Below are 20,901 nucleotides of genomic sequence, written 5' to 3' on the forward strand. Positions count from 1 at the left end.
TAACTGTTTTTGTAACAAGTTAGATTATCATAGGCTTAGACTATTTTCTATTTGTAAATAAATCAATCCAATTGCTTATTAATTATATCTATTAGAGTCTATGAAGATCCATCCCATAATCTATATATCTCTTTTTGAATCATGTAAGATAGTAAATATCTTCGAAATAAGACAAATGCTACTTCTTCCTATAGAAGTAGATAATAATTAAGAATTTAAGGTAAAAGAAGTCTTAGACTCAAGGCGACCTTGAAATAGATTAAAACATCTTGTTCATTGGCATGGATATGATATTAGTGAATTTACATAGAAGTCAACAAAGAATCTTGCAAATGCACCAAAGAAAGTTGATGTTTTTCATTGACATCTATCAAAATAAAGATAAAGAATAGAAAATCTTTGTTATAAAAGAAATAAGATCAAAAGAAGATAATATTCTACCTTCTAGCTTTATTTGTAATTTTTGTATATTTATGATACTAAAGAGATGGAAAAATCAACAATTATCAAATTTAATTCAAGCGCTATCATTTACTAACTTATCAAATAAGATATTATGATTATTACAACCTTCAAGACAACATAATAGAGATAAAGATCCTCAAAAATGATATGTTTTTATTTGAATAGATAGAAAGATACAATGTGTTTGATATCACAACTTTGAAAAAGACTTCTAATATTTTTTTATTTTATTGGAGGTAAGAACAATTTGTTAAGATATTTTAAATTTTTTATTTTGAAAAAAATTACAAAAGCTTCAAAAATGATTAAATAATAAGGTGGTCTTCTCTTTCTATTATGGGATAGTATTGATGGCTTAGAAGACCTATCAATCATCTTCAAAGAGAAAAAAAATCAAAGTATGTGGCAAATATAATTTACTATATCTTAGACTTCTTCAACATATAATAATTATTTCTTATGGAATTCATTCATAAAAGAGAAGGTAATATCATGAACATATATATTTATCTACATAAAAAGTATTAGATAGAAGAAAAATATATGTAGATTTGAAATTATCTCATGAAAAAGCTTTTTAGAAGCTTCATAGATGCATATTTGATTTTACACATTTTTATAGTTGATTGATAGGTTAAAAACTTTGTCAAAAAATTAGCTATATGTTGCACATATAGGTAGCTTATAGTAAAAGTTAATGATATAGCACGCATATTAAAAACTTGCCTTGTAAGTTAAGACATGTCTCTTGCAAATTAGACACATGTTGAAGGTCTTATAGAACATCAACATATAGTTCTTAGTTAGATAGTATATATGTATGCAAGAAAGAAGCCTTCTTCACTCTTATCAATGGTTTTTTAGTCCTTAGTCTTATTTTAAGACTTTTTAGTCTTCTTATCTTTGACAATGTCTATTCTAATTTAATATTATATTATCTTCAAGTAATTTTTTAGTTTATTTGAGCAATGAAAAAATTTGTTATTTTTTTAATCCTTTGAAATTCAAATACTTAACAAGAATTTTTAATGCCACTACAATTTTTATTACCGCCATCATAATCCTCTACTTACTTGATATATTTTTATAGTTTTTATTTATTTTTATATTTATTTCAATCAAAAAATTGAATAATAATTCTAATATATATATATATATATATATATATATATAAAGATGATGAGATGGTTGTAGTAGAAACAACAAAAAGAAAATTTTGACTAAAATTTGCTTGAAATTTTTATAGAATTGTGGCAATATAAGCAAAAACTATGGTATATGGTGACATTAGCAGTACTTTCTATCTATATTTTGATCAAAGAAGGAAAAGAGAATTGATCAATTGAAGGACTATTTGTATTTTATGTAATACAAATTGATATGACAAATTATGGCTATTCGGCTATGGATTTTATTCCATGCTTTGATTATTTATATTATTTATTACATTAAAATATATTTTACAACAAAATTTTGTTTGATGTAACAAATAGCATGAATAATCAAAAATATGTAACAAACTTTTACAAGAATAGAATTTCACATTAGAATGCTTGATTACAAATTCACATTCATTTTGTTCTTATCTATATTTCATTTCGGATTCACAATGTTCAGCTTATTTTATATACTGAAATTCCTATACATTTTCATTGTATAGAACTGTCATACAATGAAAATGTCATCGAACTAATCCCATTCAGATTCATTCAGGAGTTCTGAGTCTTTAGAACTGGCGAGTAGCTAGTTTCAATGTGGCTAGATAAAGTCAGAGACAATAAGATTGCATACCTGCAGTCGAGTGCAATGAAGGCAGGTTAGAAACTCAGGGGTGTTTCATCCACGAAATAAAAAAGAGGAATCAATATTGCTCTATTCTTCATAACTAAGGAACTTCAATCAGGTTAAATTTTGATATAGCACACAAATTTTACGTTAGTAAGAAATTTTATTCTAACAAGTATCTGTGAATAATATGTAAAATTGCAAAGAATGGCAGTATAATGGTGCAAATGTTTTGCAGATAGCATTGGATACAGCTGAGTCTTGGAGTGCATGTTGCTATTTGGATTACATGTTGCCAAACCCCCCCAAATTTGACACCTTCAAAGGGAGTTTGGTAGAAAAGGCTAATATAGAAGATAGCTTAATTTTGTGCACATATGAAACACATTTTTCTCAAGTTCCAAAAACCAAAAGACCAAATCACTGGCTCAATGAGCAGACATAGAAAACAAACCAACACTTCAATGCAAGCTTTTCACCGAGTTCGTGACAAGAAGAGAAGATTCTAAGCACTTTCACGTCCAAAACATTTTGGTGTTACCAGGAAAACAGCCCAGTCAGGTCCTCTTACGGTGGCAGATACTTGATGCTCATACGAAGATCACCATTACAGAATTGGGACGTGCACAAATACTGTAAAATCCACATCTCCAGCCATTCAAAATAGAAAAACCACACAGGGTTTGCCAGCACTCACCGGGAATGGAGTGGACTACACAGTTCAGACAGTGCAAGATAACAGCTCCATCGGGCAAAATAACAGCTAACACAATGCAAGAGATTACAACCACATGTCGAATAAAGAGATACTCAAATTCCAGGAACTTAACTTGGACAACCGAGTACACCATTCGAGAATCAAAGATTTTGGAATAGCTTGTTAATAAGTCACAACCGTCTCTTAAAGTAATCGCATCAAAAGAGCGTAGATATCTCTCACATTCTCCATTTGAGAGATTATGGGGTTCATAGAAGTCGGCATCCAACTTTCATAGTTCCGGGAACATGACCTCCAGATCTTATACCACACAGTAAGACTTAGGGCAGTTCACTGTCAAAAGGATTGTTGCAGGAGCAGTTCATGAATGCAAATGAGTTTGAGATTAACTAGACTCATGGGAAGTGGAGAGGAGAACTGGCATCGATGAACAGAACTATTAACAGGAGCTCTATAATTGGGACTCTATTGGCATCTGTGTTGATGAGGCAGCTTGAGCAGCACGTGATAACTCCAAGACCGACTTCGTGCAAGTATTTCATTTACCTCGCCGTGTGTTTGCTGTATTCTCAAGGTTACAATCTATGTTAATAACTTTCATGGCAAGTGACTTACTTGGCAATTGTTATTTCAATGCATGGAGAATAATTTTGGTAAGATTTATCTTCCTACGGTGGGTAGAATCTGTGGTAGAAGATTTGCACTAAAAGAAGGATACTGAGTATGTCATACCTTTCGATGTAAAAGACTTTCTTTCGAGTCCTTGATGTTGTGCACCAGTTCTTCATGTTGCATTGTTCACTCTTTCATGAGGGTCTCAATGTGTGTGGTTGCTACTAAATAGATAAGTGGAGATTCTAAATTTCTGCATTTCCACAGGGTGATTATGTATTTTCATGGATAGGGTCCACCAAAGGGAGTAATGAAGTCGTCTATGAGGATTTATCTTCTAATCTGATGCTCAAGTATCTTTGTGACTACCCTTTCAAACCACCCATGGTTAAGTTTTTCATACTTTGCTTCTATTAGAATGTGGACCAACTCAAAAATATCTACCTAGACATTCTACAGGTATTATCAGGTCGAATTGAAGCAAAAAAATATGCATCACATGAGCCATTGAACTAAGGTGTGCAAACAGTGCTTTGGATTCAAACGTTTCTGGGTGGTATGCACGACTATCTCAGTAGCTATTGTAATAACTCGTGAGAAATGAGAGGGTGGTAAGATGTCAGGTAGTGACAAGTACATAAAATGCAATTCGCAGGGCCGAGTACCGATAGATTACTAGACGACTAGGCCGTAGCACTTTGGGTAATCCAGTTTTGTACTAAACAGTTGGGAGTTGTAAATTGCAAACAGAAGTTGCCACGAGCATGAATGAACTTTATGAGGACAAATTCATTGCTAATCCGCAAAATTCATCATTTAGTTGCGGTTTTCATCAAAGAGAAGTGAAAGATGTAAAATTTTGAATAACAGGTGAATCAAGTATCACATGTAAATGTTTCAATAAGAATAGACAGAAGAGTTTTTTATATGTATTCGTTGTATTCTTCACAGACGGTAACGGATCTTACACCTGTAGTAAACACAGCCTTCCTAAGTGATGAGAAGTCATCGTGCAACATTTTGTCGTATAATTGACGACAGGAAGATATGAGCTCATCAAAATTATTGCGCACAAAGCACTCAACCCAAATGGAGAAACACAACTTTCAGGCAGATACAGCATATAAGGCATCAAGTGTGTACGTAATGACTTCATATGGTTGCGACTTTCTACTCAAGGAATCAAATAGGAGGGTGTCGCCCGCCCGTTTTTATTTGTCTTATTAACAGAGATTTAGATACACATTTACAGTACCAATGACACTATATAGTACAAGTATTACCGCCAAGTTCATATTCTAGTTCTCGGGGGTGAAGTTGGTGGTGTATGCCCAGGCGTTGTTGGTACCGGGATCTGCAAGATAGTCGCTCAGGTTCTCCAAGGGTCTCTTTCCAGTGACGATAGCCTGAACAAAGAATCCGAACGTGGAATACATTGTCAAACAACCGTTCTTGATCTCCTTCACCTTCAACTCAGCGAGATGTCGAGATCATTGGCTAAATATAAGGGATGGAAAGAGCCACCTGGGTAAATTGGATCGGTCACCTCACCCAAAGGTCCACCAGCAACACGGTACTTCTCGACGGCTCCCATGAGAATCACCTGACAGGCCCAAAATGCTTTGAGCGCTCACAAGTCTTGAGTTGCCGAAGAGGTCACTGAAGATCTGAGATGCGGCATTGAACCACACAGCCTCGCCAAACTTCATACCATTTTTGGCCAAAAGCATAGGAGTAGCACGACCCAATGCTTCAAACCTGGCCAAACGAGCGTGAATAACCTAAACCTGCCTGTTGCGGGCGAAGGTCTCAGGATCAGAGGAAAATCCTGTAGTGTCGCTAGCAGTGGCCGGTGTGGTATGAGGGGGTCTCACCAGAGGAAGGGCCCTGATGCACGGGTCTGTCGGCGCGCCACTTGTACAGCATGGATAAGTTTCAGACATAAGGATTGAGCAAATTAAGCGTCGAATAATTGACTACGTTGAGTACCACACAGACAGAGAATCAATGTTGATATACGCAGTGATGCATGTATTGTTATATGCTAATATGAGGTGGACCAAGACTTCTAAGTGGTTGCACTGGTATGAGATCTTATACCGTCTTATCATTCCAAAATATAACGTTGGCTCCTTTTGTATATCAAAGGTCAACTCAGATCCTTCATGGTAAGAAGTGTAGAAATGTGGAGTATTCGTGAACAATGGACATAGATCTTTTTACGTGAGCCGAAAACCGTAGGACTGAAATATGCAATGTACGTAGGGAAATCTTATTGTATGGCATTTTGTGAGGCGATGTTATTTTCAAAAGGGCGTGTGTCCAAGAAACTCTAATGGTCAATCTTCTTACAAGTGATATAATGATAGTTCAAGGTCAATATTCACAAAGAAAATATATTGATAGTTTGTGCGAGACTTAGACCGTGTCAAGATCAGAAGGTTTTCAGAGGGGGCAATACATTCAAAGATCAAATTGTTGTGTTACAAGCAATGAACATGGTCCGGGTCTATATGTTTCGTTGTTAGTGAATCCAGTAGCATATCACACATTTTGTGTAATTCTCTGATAACACTGCAAAATAAGGGTAGAATATCTTCTTCTGACAGTTGCTGTTTTCTGGTTTTATCTGCAGTCTCTTTCAACATGGCTGCAACCATGAACTTCTCTGCCATGGCCGGGCAGAGATTGGTCAAGCTTGTCAATGAGCTCAAGACAACGATTTGGATTTGGAATGGATTGCCCCATCAAGAAACATTTTTATCTTAACGTGGTTCATATATCCCACGAACAATAATTATATCACTTGTAAGTAGATTGACCATTAGAGTTTCTTGGACACACGCTCTTTTGAAAATAACATCGCCTCACAAAATGCCGAACAATGAGACCCCTTTACGTACATCACATATTTCAATCCTACGGTTCTCGGCTTAACCAAAAAGATCTGTGTCCATTGATTATGGATACTCCACAGTGCTACACTTCTCACCATGAACGAGCTGAGTCGACCTTAGATACACCAATGAAGTCGACGTAACATTTTGGAATGATGAAGACGGTGCAACCAGTTAGAAGTCTTGGTCCACCTCAAGTTAGCATATAACAATACATGCATCGTGTCACATTTGATCATGCTCAGAAATCAACTTCGGAGCGCTGAGTTGATGTAATAACTTTTAACAAAATCATAATATCGATAATGATCTTCAAGTCACACGTAAAAAGTTAGCATCGCTAGAAGACACACCTACACATTTCTAGCGTACCATATCTCACAAACTACAACTTCAAGATCATCACAGTTGAAAAATTTAGTGATATGTGTCTCAAAGATATCACATATCACAAACACTTCCTTAGGGCATGTTGCTTCAACACAGGCACAATAGCTACGTCAGGAACCTGAACCCAAAAGAATACAGTGTAGAAGACGAGAAGCACACTAATTAACCAATCTCAATGAAGTGGACCCCACGCTGCTTTCCAGATGTAAGAAATCAAAGTATAGAACAACACAAAAAGATAAAGATCTGAATTCATATTGGCATGGTCAATCTAAACAGAATATATAAACATATACATATACACACACGACGACGACGACAATAATAGCCAAACGCGATAAATCAGCACCATACTTCCACGAAAGCAAGTAGAGCAAACAATTCAATCAAATTACCACACATTTGTATTCCATCCAACCATTCTGAAACCCCTGCACCATATCAATCACTGAAGTTCTCTGACACAACCTCCACATTGGAGCCAAATTTTAACCAAATTTCTCGAAGTCACATACATTGCGGTTCATAAGTCGATCCTTCACCGCGAATGAAACAAAGCCTAAAGGCTGGAGATCATCTACCTTGCACTCTTGTGAAGTTTAAAACCAAAAATTCTCGGTGTGTAACTCTGAGTCGGCTTTGAAGGCTTGATGTAGGGGTATGTCATCAGAAACAGATGTGGAAATGTAGTGCCAAAATATGCACCGTCGATGTCTGTAGTTAAAGTTAAGTTTTTCAACATAGGCCTGATATAAAACATTAGATATTCTAGACATGAATTCGTACAGCTATTAAGAATATGATACTGGTCATAACAGTCAATCCATCCACGGTAAGTATGGAAACCTCTAAAAACTATGCACGATACAGTTTCTCGAAAGAAATGCCAGCTAGATTAATAAATAACTAGTATATGTGACGTATAAAACAAAAATCAACCACAAAACAATTTTCAATTGAAAAGGATACTGCCCTGATATTTTGATCGAGGGTAATATATGTCTTCACACTTTGGACAATATATCTTCACAGTACTTGTTCGAGGAACGTCTGACTGACCCATGGGCAAACACGGTTGTCCAGAGCAGTAGACACGAGGACATCGACCAAAGTCAACATTCTTACATTTTTCAAGCTGCGCAACAATGTAGAATCAGAAAAATAGTATGTGAAGAAAAAGACTTAAGGAAACAAAACTAACTTCATCGTCTTATCAATATATCTTGAGGCAGAAGGCATATCAAACCAAGATAGGAAATGTACCATTGCATTCATTCCTTTGCTGGTTAAGATATAGCGGACGTGGATCAACCCATACAACATCTCGGCAGCGGACTCTACCAATTCATTCTGCTCCTCAGTTAGCATGTCATCTATATTTGCAGAGACATAAAACACACATCCTTGTTCAGTAACGGAATGTTGGCAAACAAACCAAAAATTTCACTTTTACAGTAAAACTGCACTGAAAATATACGACCAGTACGAAAAGATTGACACTGTATTCTTTCGAGTACCATACGTTTAATAATGCCTGCAAAAATGAATCGAAGAAAACTTATACTACAGTGAACTCAATATACAAGCTAATTCCTTCTATGTCTTATATAAAAGATAACCAAGCAGTAACAAGAGCTAGCTCACATTCAAAAGGAATGCATCTACAGAATTTGAGACTTCTAATGCGAAGCGCCATGTGAAGAAATTAACCACTTGACTAGAAAAGTTTTTCAGCCCATAAAAAAGTAGACGTTGAACAACTTAATCAAAGGGTTGAACGATGAAAATCTTACCACTAGGGGATTCCACATCCAAGATCAGGTCAAGCGCATAATCATAATAGGGAACTTGACTGCTTAAGCCGCTTAGATTGAAGTCGTCCTGAATGTACTCATCATCAACCTCGCAGAAAAACTCATTGCCCCTCAAGCCGCAGAACCAGGAGATCCAAGAAGTATCCTCTCCATCAGATGCACTCACATCAGAATCCTCGCTTTCCGACTCTGAGTCCTCTGCAGCCACTACATAGACAATCGCCTTGGACTGTAAGCAGGTGATTGCGTTTGAAAGTGAGATGCAATGAGTATTTCCAGCCTCACGGGTTAGTTCAAATCAACAACAGTAAAGAGTGGAAAATAATATACAAGAAAGAAATGCTAAGACAATAGTGGGGCGTAAAGCTAATACAGATTAGAAGGAAGTGCGAGGCAATCAAAACTCTCCGAGGAGCAAACATAGAGAGGACTACAAATAAAAACTGCCCCTGGGAATGTAATAAGACAGGGTGGAGTATAAGAAGGCAGGGGAGGGTATCTAGCAAATTCAGCACGCAGACCTTCAGTTCCTGATGATTAAGGAAAACACAAACCATGTAACAGACGCTATTCCTATAAATGTCTCATGACTTACATATGCAGTAGGAGAGAACGGATTTCAACTGCAAGCTCTCAATTCAAGCCAGACAAGAGATAAGGCACAGATATCGAAACAAAGTAGATTCTAAGCACAAAAAATTGGATAGAATTGAAGATGAATTCATGAAAGTTCGTGTGAGGCAGCCTGCATGCAAACTGGATAGTACTATGCAAGTAAGCTTGCATCAGGAAAGCTCACCATCTTCTGGATACTTAGCCTTCTCCAGAGTGGGCCTCGCCTCAAGTGCAGCGTTGCGACTGGTTTGAGTCTTAGAAGCGGCGGCAGCTATTCGATCTTTCTCCCTGCCAATTAGTCCTTTAGAGGTTGAAGGAGGTTGAAGGAGTGGAATTCCACCCTCGAATCGTTTTTTGTTGTCAGTCACGTCGCGGTACAATTCGCCCCTCACATTCCCACCTCTAGCCTCTGTTGCCAGAGATGAGCTCCGATCTTTATACATATTCTCTTCCGGGTGAAGGTGTTAGCAATGCTTCTTACACCTCCAAAAGAAGAGCTGCTGCACCTCTAATAACCAAACACATGTCAGAAAACTGCAGCTTTACTTGCTTCGCTCAAATATTTGTACAGATGCAGCAGATCTTTGCCATGAAGGCACAAATATCATCTATAGATCAATGTCACGAAAACAGAAGGTAATACAACCGCAGATTCATCAGCACCAAACTCTAGAAGAATTCAAAAACGCCGTCAACAGAAGGAACCAGGTCAATTCACTCCGCCATTTGTAAATTGCTCTTCAGTCAGGATCTCTACAGCACTAACAGCCCCTCTACTTACCCCTGCACTAGCCCACTCCACCAGCCTTCTGCGTTTTTCTCCCTTGTAGAATCCAAACTCCTTTACATACCAACCTCTCCAGCATCCTCGCCCTCCCTTAACCCTAACCCGAACGCTTCACAAAGCTCCTCAAATCAACCCTACACAATAACCCCGCACATCCAATCCCAACCTCCCCAACCCCAATGAATCAACAATCTCAAACCTAGAATACATCAACCGCCCCAACCCAGCTCAAACCCTCTTAAGAAACGAAGAACAACTAACCTATAAAAATTTAGAAAAAAGGCTTGTTTTGAAAATAATAGATGAATATTCAAAAAATTCGAAAATTCGAACGACAAACAAGCCATTCGAATTACAATCGCTCCCAACCAAGTGAAAACCCTGAACCCACAACAGCACAGAGAAACCACAACCCTAAAACGCGTCCCACCTCAGGATCAAAATGGATGGCGGGTTCGGGTGACGTCTGTCTTGGAAAGCACCCGAGGGTGGCTCTGAAGCTGTGTTGGGATTTGAGCAGAGAAGAAAGAGAGAAGTGGCCCTCGTGCCAATCCCAACCCAGAATGGCCGCGACGGCAACGGCGGCAGAGCAGCACCAGCAACACCAGCAGCCGACCCGCTCCCAGGAAAGCGAAGGCTAGTGGGAGAGGGTGGGGGTGGGGTGCGGGGAGAGAGAGAGAGCGCGCGAGCGAGACGGGTATAGTGGCTGGCTGCTGAGTAAGAGAAGAAAGAGGAACGGAGAAGAAGAAGAAGAAGAAGAGCAACCAAAAGAAAAGAAACCCAAATACAAAACAAAAAGACGCGGGAAGGAGGAAGTAGCACAAGAGAGGAGGACGAGGAGGAGGAGCAGAAGAAGCAGACAAGATGCTCCTCCCTCCCCCCGCCCTTCCTTTGCCATGGCCGGGCAAGGGAAGGGCAGGGGAGGGGGCGGGCAGGGAGGGGGCTGTAAAGTGGCGAGGATGCCCTGGCTGCCGTGGATTGGGTGGGGGGAGGAGGAGCGTATCCAGCGGTGGGCAGGGGGGAATAAATAAGTGAATCAATCAAGCACAGGGTGGGGTCGGAGGAGGCTGCACTCTTCTCTCTTTCTCTCTTATCTCTCTTTCTGTCTCGCTCTCTTTCTTTCTGAGCATGTATGTGTCGGCAGCGATATACCTCTCTCGCTCTCTCTCCTCCCCCTCCTCGTAACCCACTTCCGTCTCTCTGTGTGTGTGTGTGTCTGGATAGTCAGTCAGTCTGTTTGTCTGTCGGTGTCCCATTCGTTCGTTCGTTCCCCCTAGCTGCTGCTCGTCTCTCTCCTCTTGCTGCTGCAGCTGCTACTGTAGCTTCCTTCCTTCCCCGTTTGTTCCTCCCCTCACCTCGTTCCCACTCTCTCCTTCGCCAGGTACACTATAGTTGTTGTGTGGTCTATATTCTACGTATTTGTATGGTGTATGTATAGTATATAGTGGAAGTTGTCGTTACTGGATAACCTTTATTACAAGATTTTATAATAACTAGAAAATATTTTTTTCAGTTTTTTCGTTATTATAAATTTGTGTCACACCATGCTTTCATAAAAATGAACTAGAAAAAGTGAAAATAATTAGATTATGCTTTTTTAAATTTATGTCTTTACTATGTTTTTAATTGGTTTATATACATACACATAATAAAAAATTATAATGATTAATGAATTACTTCCTTGAAAATTTTTAAAACCCAACAATCTTTTAATGTATAAAACTTTTATCAAAGTATAGTTTATTAGTATATATAATAAAATATTCAATATGGCTAATTATTGATTATATCTATGTATAACTATAAAAGTAAGATAGAAAACACAATAGTTTAAAAAATTTAATACTATAATTATTCTAAAATTAATACATAATTTTAAAGAGATATACATATAGTTTATTTTAAATATTATGAATCATTTTACAATCAAATTAGGTTTGAGTAAATACTATAAATTCATTGTAACCTTAACTACTAATTTCAAATACATATTTCCAAATATATTTGTAATAATTATGTATAGTATTTTTTGAAGGATTTAATTTTTTTTTACTGTAAAATCTTTATTAGCTAATATACATGTAATTGCTTAAAATTTTGCATGATTACAAGACATATTCTTTACTATTTATATTTTTATTAGATGTATTTTATTAAAAATATCTTTTATAACTAAATTTTAAAAATACTTCTTGAAATTTTTATTACCATTATTTTATATTTAACTTTAAAATATTGCTTAACCCTTCAACGACTATACTTCAATGACTATTATTATAAGTTCAAATGTCCCTCACATATTAATATACAAGATTTTAGCATAGAGTTTAAACTTTATTCTATTGTCTTTTCAAATCAAAAAATATAATCTATTTATTTATATATTCCTTTAATTACTAAATATTTGTAAACAAGCTATTGTCATTTACTTCAATTAATACAATTATAAGTTATAGTCTCATTTCATAATTTATATATATATATATATATATATTTGTTTGTTTGTTAAGTGCACCTAAGTTGCTACATGAACACATCATATTATTATATGCACACCACAAAAAATTAGATGCTTTTGATTGGTTGAATATTGTTATGTAAATCCTACCACGTGAAAGAAATGCAAAGAGGTTACAAGGGGCGGCAACCCCTTTGATTGTCCTAGTGCCTAGTCAATGGATATGGTCAAGGGGCCTCCATGAATAGAGCTCCCTGGAAAACTAAGTAAATAAATAAATAAATGTGTCCTTTGTATTGGTGGTTCTTTGGCAATTTTCATAGATCACTAGTGATAGATGTTTTTTTTTTGGCACTTGTTATTAAAACCTCTATCTTTAGTGCACTCTCATAAGCATGCACTATCAAGGTATCTTTCATTTCATCTTTCAAGCCCTTATTGCCTTTCTAAAACCTCAATGTTGAAGCCAAGAATAAGAATTTCCCACCAACTCTTTGAGTGAGTAATTGTTTTGTTTTACGACTTTGATACAAGTAAATGCATTGATATCACATAGATATGCAATTTTTGAGAGTATTTTGAGTTGTTATAGTAGTGGAGCTTCTAAGAATTGCATGTTGATTTGTTTTTGTGTATGCATGTAGTTTCTTGCTTCAATTGCAATTGTTGTAGATAGAAAATAATATGTGAGTCAAATTCCTTCAAAGTCTAGATTACATTTTCTAGCTTAGATTTTATCATATATTATTGTTTTAAAGAAAGGTGTGTAGAGAAGTAATGATTATCGTCTTGTGAAGAGAATCATATGATTTGTCAATATTTGCCTTACAAGCCTCAAGGTTTGCTATTGGAATCACAATATGAATTGCAATACTCAGTTAAAAATTCTTTTTTGTCTTCTTATCTTCTTACAACAAGCTTGAGATAGGCTTCATATACTTCATCATTAAAGAAAGAAAAGCATGGTTGTTGGTGTAATTGTATATTTATATATAAAAAAACATAATACAATCTACTTTGTAACTATTTGTTTAACCTAGAATTCATTCTAATCTTCTTATCCATCTCCACGTCCCATGTTTTAAGTAGAATTTCATCACCAGTAAGATGCTCTTGAATTTGAAATTTTCAACTCCAACTCAAATAAAAAAATAAATATACAAATATATTTAGTTATTAGCAATTTTTGTCAAAGCATGATTGGGTTTTGTATTTGCTCTCGTGTGTTGTGACAGTGTGAAAGGCGGTTAAAAGATAAAAATATATTCCGATGTATGTGTATATATATATATATATATATATAGGGATATATACATTAGATAAATAAGACAATATAATACTGAATGCCACTAGTCTCAACGAACTGTGTAAGTTCCCACATGGGAACAAGACCATCGCCACCAGTTCCGGACGTTCCCACCTCAGAATTCAAATGGCGTGCGTTCCCATATTCGAGAACAAAGCCCTAACCTGAGATGGCGGGGGAAGTGGGAGTGAGCGCGGGGAGTGTGGTGGGAGCGCCTGTCTCTCCCGCCAAAACTCCACTCCCTCCCTCCCTTCATGCAGTGCCGTTTTCTACGAATTGTACCGACCATTGCACGGGGTTGGCCTTCCGTGAATAATTTCTGTAGATTGCAGGGAATCTTAGTTGTGATCGCATTGTTCTTAGTTGTGCGAGCTCTCTCACGGGGGGGATTTGTGGATACCGGCGCTGCCGAGAGTTTTTTCAGTATTCGGATCTCGTAGTTTGGATTTCGGATTTGTGATTTCGAATCATGCGTGTTTCGCTTTTGAGAGGACATGACGTTTATAGCGGTGGAGGGTGCTAATAGATGGATGCAGCTCTGGTTGTGTGAGTTGTGTGACGAGGTTCTTCTTTCTAGAAACTTGTAATTTTTGTCTCGTGACCTGCAGTTTTTTCAAGTTTGGCGGATTACAGCGCTGACTTGTTGTCGTAGACGAAATGAGTAGATGACACCACTAGGCAGCTTTGAAATTGTTACATTATTTGGCCGGCGGAGTATTCCCGTCTACTTTAATTAGCAATTACTTCAATTATTTCAATTGAGACTGTGGGATTACACTCTATATGTTTTTCCCCTAGGACCCGCCTCAGCGCAATTATCGTTGCTCATCGCACTAGCTCTCTTACACTGTAGGCATCTCGCCTGTCGTTTTCTGTTTATACTGAATTCCTCAGAGGACCGAGGGGTCTGATTTTATTTAATTATTATTTTAAAATTTCTTCTTCTGTTTTCCTTTGGAATGCCATCGTAATGGATTCATCCTTAGGGGGCGCAACATGATCTGCAGCTGTAATTCTCTCATCTTGACACTGAAGACTATGATTGTGCTGGCCGAAATGCCCACAAATAATTGTGAATACGTGGGATTTTTTGGTATGTTCTATATCCATGACCCTATACAAAGTGGTTCAGAAATACGTTTGTGCATCCAACATCAAGATTTGTTATCTACATTTGTGAACGCTTCGTTGGAAAGGAAATTTTGCGATGATTAATTTTCAGGCATGGGAAGACCAAGACCCTCGAGAAAGCATCTTGAATCTGTGATGGAAGGAACACTGTCTATGGGGTTTTTATAGAAGCAACATTAGCAGAGAAGCTCAATGCTTCGCAGAAAAGCATTGAAAGTTTCCCTACAAGCCTGTGCACGTAACTTGGGATTATATTTGATGTCCATTTTACAGTGAATCTGTTTGTTAACATCATATTTTTAGATTCATATAAGGATTGCTCATTTCGAAGCGCAATTCTCTTGGAAAGCTTGACTTGCTTCAGCTCTCTCCCATAGGTGCATATTTCACCGCAAGAAGGCGAAGGAAATTGTAGACACCTGGACTTCATAGTTTCAAGGCTCCATAGAGGAGCAGCGTGTACCTGTTTTTACATATTTAGCTAACCACATTCTGCAGATTAGTCGGCGGAAAGGTCCAGAGATTGTGAGCGCGTTTCACACTGTTCATTACGGCCTACTTTAATAGCCAAGTTAGAAGTTCAACCCGCACTATGCCACTGAGAATGCCAATTCAAACTTCCAGGTTTACTGAAAGTGTTTGCGGACAGAACAATCGCGGATGCAACAGACCAAGACTGTGCCGCATCGATGGACTTCTGAAGTAACAAATGCCGTTGACTACCGTGTGGGAGTAGCACCGACCAGTCGTTCTCGTGTGAAGAAATCATCAAGCAGAGAGTACAACAATCAAGCACCAAGGTAGTTGGACACTAAAACCCATATATTTGTGTCAAGTGGATCAGAAAACCGCAAGAAACACCAATATTATCGAGCTCCCTGTAGAATCAATAGTGACGATCCAAGCACCAATCTCGGCACCGTCTTCAGCTGTAAGCACTGCTGCAGCGATTGCAGCCAACTCATCATCAGCTGCTATGCTATACTTCAGTACTATCATCACTGGCAGCAGACGAAGCCAACAGTGGCTCATAGTCACGCTAAATCAGTATGCCCCACGTTGTACACTAAACAATAGTTGAAGGATTTCAATCATGGGTTTCAGAAAAGGATTGCGATCAGAAAAGCAAGTTAACAGATTTGTGATTCGTTGAGCGGGACGCTGCAGAAATCTTATGAATTTGTGTTTACGACGAGGTTGTGAACACTCATCTTATGAATTTGTGTTTACAACCCCATCACCGCCCCCTTCGAGTCGCAAAGGGAGCTTGGAGTGTCGTCGGCTGCGCCTCATTCCATGGCCGAAAGCTGAGCTGAGAGAGAGAGAGAGAGAGAGAGATCGATTGTGTCGAATTACCTTTTCTTCTGGACCCGTGAATAATGGCATTGCCAGCGACATGGGTTTCGTGGCGAAGTTTGGATCCAGTTTCGTTACCCGCATGACTGACTGACTGACTGACTGACTGTGTCTGTTTGCATGCAGCTCCAGCTCCAGCTTCCTTGCTTTTTTGTTGCTTCGTGCCGAGAGCCTGCTGAGTCTGAATGCTCCCTGCTCTCATGAAATCTCACCGGTAGTGACACGTGGTTGTGAAGCTCGGCATCTTTACCTGGTCTGCAATTCCAGATGGGTGTGTGCTTACGACGAGGTTGTGAGTGTTCAGTTGGCCTCGCAGGATTGATTCTCTCTCGCTCGCTCTTTGTCTGTATGGCTGTCAAAGCTTGTACATGAAATTGCTCGTGGATTTGTCAGCCTTTTAGGGCTGTGTTTCTAGTTTGATGTTCTCTTTCGATGCTTAGGTTTGAAGGGAGTAGGTTGGGTGGAATGCTAGCTTCCGCGAAGTCCTCGTCGTGCGTAAGGCGTTTTTCGCAAAATCAGCTTTGTCTGTTCAGCAGGATCTGTACCATCACGGTACTACACTTACTCTCGATTGGATAATTCGGACAACGACGTGTGATAACTCACATGTTTGTTTGTTTGTTTGTTTGTTTTTTTAAAAAATAAAAAATAAAAATTGTAACCACTGTGTAGTTTCGGTTTGGCCTGCTTGTTAGAAATCATCGACCTTCAGGGTCATGTTCCTCTTTTGCTTGTCACTTCTTTGAGAACTCCAAATGTGGAAAATATGAATTTTAAGTTCGTATTAAGCTGGTTGGTTAGTATTCATGCATGGGTTTATGGGTGGGATCTGGTAATTTCACGTAGGCGTTGCTTCTCAGTCTGGTTGACATTGAACGTTGGCATCTTTAAACGCGAGGATAAACCTGGTGATCTGCAATTGAGCTCAGAATGTGCTCATTCTATTCTTTCATGCGAGCTGAATGAAAAAACTTGTGTGTTTTTGGTTTGTTTGCACAGGATTTCTCCAAGTTTGGGATAATAGAAACAAGCAATTTGAGTGCATTAGCAGATTCAACAACTCGTCCAGAAGTGTTTATGAGCCGACAATTTACTGTAAGCGTTTCTTTGATCGCAGTTTGAGTCTTCAAATCCACGTAATTGTATATATGCAGTGTTGTGTTTTTCTGAGGTAGTGTGTGGCATTTTCGTCGAAGATCTGTAAATCCTCGGTTGTACGACTCATGGGGTTGTTTGGTGCCGACACATGAATTCGATATCGAGAAATTTCAGTAATTGATTTGATTTCATGGCAACCGAAAAGCATCAAAATGCGCACATTTTTCTTATTCAAACCAAAAAAACAACGGTTTACAGGACTTCTTCTGTAATTGCCGTCATTACCGTTCTGATTGAGTCCAAGGCAAATGCTATCAGCTGGTGCAAGTTTAATTACTCATAGACGGGTCACAATGCCTAGCTTTCTATCGATCTGATGCGATGGCGTGAAACATTCAAGACCATATAATGTAAGGTATGAATTCTAAATGATGCGATTGTGCGGTAGGCTCAGTTTTTGTGACTTCGATGTGAAAACAACTTTGCTAATAGCGAAGTGGTCATTGTTCAAAGCAGAGAACAATGGCTAGCAGTGCCCCGTCGTGGAGGCTGCAGACAGGACAGTAGTGCCAGGACTTCGTGAGACTTTATGGAAACAACAAGATCAAAAAGTGACATTTCCGAAGCTACAGAAGGATGCGAGTTTTGATGTAATCGTAGTTGGAGCAGGCATCTCTGGGCTTAGCATTGCGTATAATTTGCTGAAGGCAGGGAAAAGTGTCATAGTAATCGAATCCCGAGTAGTTGGTGCGGCATGGCAGGCAGGTCGACGGCTCACATTATGCCTTGGTTCGATGACCATTATCACTTGGTGGAGAAATTTCATGGTTTCCAGAATGCTAAATATGTGGCTGACGGTTACACAAAGGCCATTGACTGGATTGAGCAGACTGTGAATGAAGAGAAAATCAACTGCAATTTTTCTCGTGTTGATGGATATCTCTATCCGCACGACGACTCCGTAGGTACTCGAGACAAGTTGCATAAGGTTTGTTAAATTCGACATTTCACTCTTAGGTATCTATGAATGGATTTTAATGTTAGAATGCGATTTATTACCCTCTCATATTGGCTGGGTAATGTGGCTTAACAAAGTACTAGATGTGATACACAGGAATTTGATGTTTGCAAGAAGCTTGGCCTCAACGTTGACATGGTAGATTTGGGTAAAGATCCATCTAGTGGAGGCATCGGCACTGCCATGAGGTTTCCGAATTCTGGACAATTTGATCCCATCAAGTAAGCTTCTGTGTAAAATTCCTTATTCAATCTGATTCTAAAAGTTCAATGTTGCGTTCTTGAAACCACTAATCGTGAATGTCATCGAAGCTTGTTGATTCTGAAACTGTCACATCAGGTATGTCAATGGGCTTGCCAAAGCCGTAGCTTCCAAGGGAGGGAAGATACACGAGACAACAAAAGTCGGCAAGATTGAGAACAATCAGGTGACCACGGAGGATGGGATTGTAGTGACAGGGGGAGATGTGGTTTTGGCTACATTTACACCACTTCATAGAGAACAGCTCATTCACTCCTTCCAGCAGCCGGAGTTATACTACGCCATTGGCCTCAAGCTACCAAAAGGATCTGTAAAGTAAGTCCAACAGGACAATGATTTTCAGAATTATTGTGTATGTTTTCCATAAGGACATATATTTGAAGGTGAATATTTATTTGGTTGCGTTGCTGACATACATAATCTCCGTGAACAGGAAAGCCCTGTGGTGGGACACAGCTACTCCATGTCACACTGTTCGGATTGAGGAGAAGGAGGATTATGACGTCTTACTCGTGGCTGGTGAGTATCACAACGCGGGGAAGAAATCTGTGGAATATCTTGATGCCTATTCCATCCTTGAGAAATGGGCTAAAGATCGGTGGACATCTGCTTGTGAAGTGATTTGCAAATGGACTGGTCAGGTGAGTATTTTGATTGATGTGAAAATTACTCTCGCTTGACAGATCACTCTGACAGAGTAGAACAAACGGAAATAGGTTTAAAAGCAATAAGACTACGCACGATTTAGTTCTGTAAATGTCCTCACGCAAGTGATGCAATCAGATCTGGGTGTCTACGTTGCAGGTTTATCAGCCCGTGGGCTATGTACCATTGATCGGGCCTGACCCGTTGGCAGGCAAGACTGGTGATTTAATAGCTTGGGATCAGCTTGTCGTCACGGGTGTGCATTCTTGACACACTATTCTATAACATTTCTTATTTGGGTTTATCCTATTTCTTGCGATTCTCATCTTTATATATATTTTTCTTAGAACTCTGAACACTAGAGTCTGCGAACTTTACACTCTGTGATGAAACACTTCTAATGTCTTATAAGTAGCCTTATGGACATGAATGAGCGTGACTAAACTTCAGGTTTTATGGAAATGTAGGCGACAGTGGACAAGGTATAACCTCTGGAACCATTGCTGGAATACTCATTACAGACATGATAACTAAAAAGGATAATCCATGAGCTGAAGTTTATTCTCCTAAAAGGAGAGCTAAAATCACCAAAGAAACTGTTACTGGCACTGGAGTTCGAATCTGGAACACCATTGAGGTTATTACTCCTTCTCTCCTCCCCCACTGCTTTCTAATTCTTCAGATAATCAATATATTCCTCACTTTCATAACATGATACTTTATAATTGAGTACTATCAGAAAATTGCAACTCCTTGCAGACACAACAAAGATCTATAAATATGATTTGTTATTGGTCGATTAGTCTATATTCGGAAGCGTACAAGCTCATATTCCTCACAGAAACTTTTTCGGGTGCAGGGCATCAAGGACTTGCTGCCATTCGCAGGTTCAGACAGTGTGGATATCGAAGATCTTGCCCCTTGTGGCGGGTGCGTTGTTCAGTCGGGTGCGAGAAAAATGGCCGTCTACAAGGACGAGAAAGGCTGTCTACACAAGTTCTCAGCTATATGTCCCCATTTAGGATGTGTTGTGAAGTGGAACCCAGTTGACGGTGTCTTCAACTGTCCTTGCCATGGATCCATCTTCGATCACCATGGAACTGTGATCAATGGTCCTGCCAATGATAACCTTGCCGCATTAGATTAGACTGTATCCCAAATTCAAATATTGGCACATAATGTACTTACCCCGTTCGCCTTGACCTTGTGACGTTGACTCGTGATAATAAAATAGGGAAACCACTGTTTGTCGGATGCCTAGATCTCAACATCACGAGTTACTGGAATATAACCGGGCATCGGTTATATGTTGTGATGTAAATTGTAAGTAAAATGTAGAAACTTTCTCAGTGAGTGTGAGTTATGTTGTTGTGTCAGTGTGTGCCTCGAAAAGTGTAGAAACGCACCCTCTAGAGCGTTATCAGAATTCTTACTCATATGCGTTAAAGCATTGGATACTACTTGAATGGTACGTTTTACTGAACAGATCGTGTAGAGGGTGATTAGTTTTGGTATGATCTTCACAACGGTGGACTGTAAACGAGT

At 38.7% G+C, this 20,901-nt stretch overlaps 2 protein-coding genes and 1 pseudogene across 16 annotated transcripts; 1 reads left to right on the plus strand and 2 right to left on the minus strand.

Moving 5' to 3' along the window:
- Window positions 1-4,821: 4,821 nt before the first annotated feature.
- LOC112282330 (chlorophyll a-b binding protein, chloroplastic-like) lies at window positions 4,822-5,538 on the minus strand (annotated as a pseudogene).
- Window positions 5,539-7,311: 1,773 nt separating this feature from the next.
- Window positions 7,312-10,744, minus strand: LOC112282942 (casein kinase II subunit beta-1). Of its 11 annotated transcripts, none has more exons than XM_090250493.1 (7): window positions 10,514-10,744; window positions 10,078-10,217; window positions 9,481-9,793; window positions 8,661-8,879; window positions 8,131-8,240; window positions 7,837-8,002; window positions 7,312-7,581 (listed from the first exon to the last, which is right to left on the minus strand). In XM_090250493.1, the coding sequence occupies exons 3-7, from the start codon at window positions 9,737-9,739 to the stop codon at window positions 7,445-7,447; spliced, it is 891 nt and encodes a 296-aa protein (XP_090106619.1). In that variant the 5' UTR covers window positions 9,740-9,793; window positions 10,078-10,217; window positions 10,514-10,744; the 3' UTR covers window positions 7,312-7,444. The 11 variants fall into 11 exon arrangements, with proteins under 11 accessions (XP_090106619.1, XP_090106617.1, XP_090106618.1 ...); XM_090250491.1 differs by having other exon boundaries at window positions 8,661-8,888; XM_090250492.1 differs by having other exon boundaries at window positions 9,481-9,796.
- Window positions 10,745-14,109: 3,365 nt separating this feature from the next.
- On the plus strand, window positions 14,110-20,610 carry LOC112282307 (uncharacterized). Of its 5 annotated transcripts, none has more exons than XM_090250496.1 (12): window positions 14,110-15,778; window positions 16,461-16,626; window positions 16,775-16,886; window positions 17,334-17,429; window positions 17,691-17,847; window positions 17,949-18,420; window positions 18,547-18,671; window positions 18,790-19,026; window positions 19,145-19,352; window positions 19,516-19,612; window positions 19,824-19,993; window positions 20,216-20,610. In XM_090250496.1, exons 6-11 carry the CDS (start codon window positions 18,187-18,189, stop codon window positions 19,904-19,906), a joined length of 984 nt encoding a protein of 327 aa, XP_090106622.1. In that variant the 5' UTR covers window positions 14,110-15,778; window positions 16,461-16,626; window positions 16,775-16,886; window positions 17,334-17,429; window positions 17,691-17,847; window positions 17,949-18,186; the 3' UTR covers window positions 19,907-19,993; window positions 20,216-20,610. The 5 variants fall into 5 exon arrangements, with proteins under 5 accessions (XP_090106622.1, XP_090106623.1, XP_024375522.1 ...); XM_090250497.1 differs by having other exon boundaries at window positions 16,461-16,605; XM_024519754.3 differs by having other exon boundaries at window positions 16,461-16,886.
- The last annotated feature ends 291 nt before the right edge of the window (window positions 20,611-20,901 follow it).

This window comes from Physcomitrium patens, chromosome 5 (assembly GCF_059467195.1).
Source record: "Physcomitrium patens ecotype Gransden chromosome 5, ASM5946719v1, whole genome shotgun sequence".
Lineage (NCBI taxonomy): Eukaryota > Viridiplantae > Streptophyta > Bryopsida > Funariales > Funariaceae > Physcomitrium > Physcomitrium patens.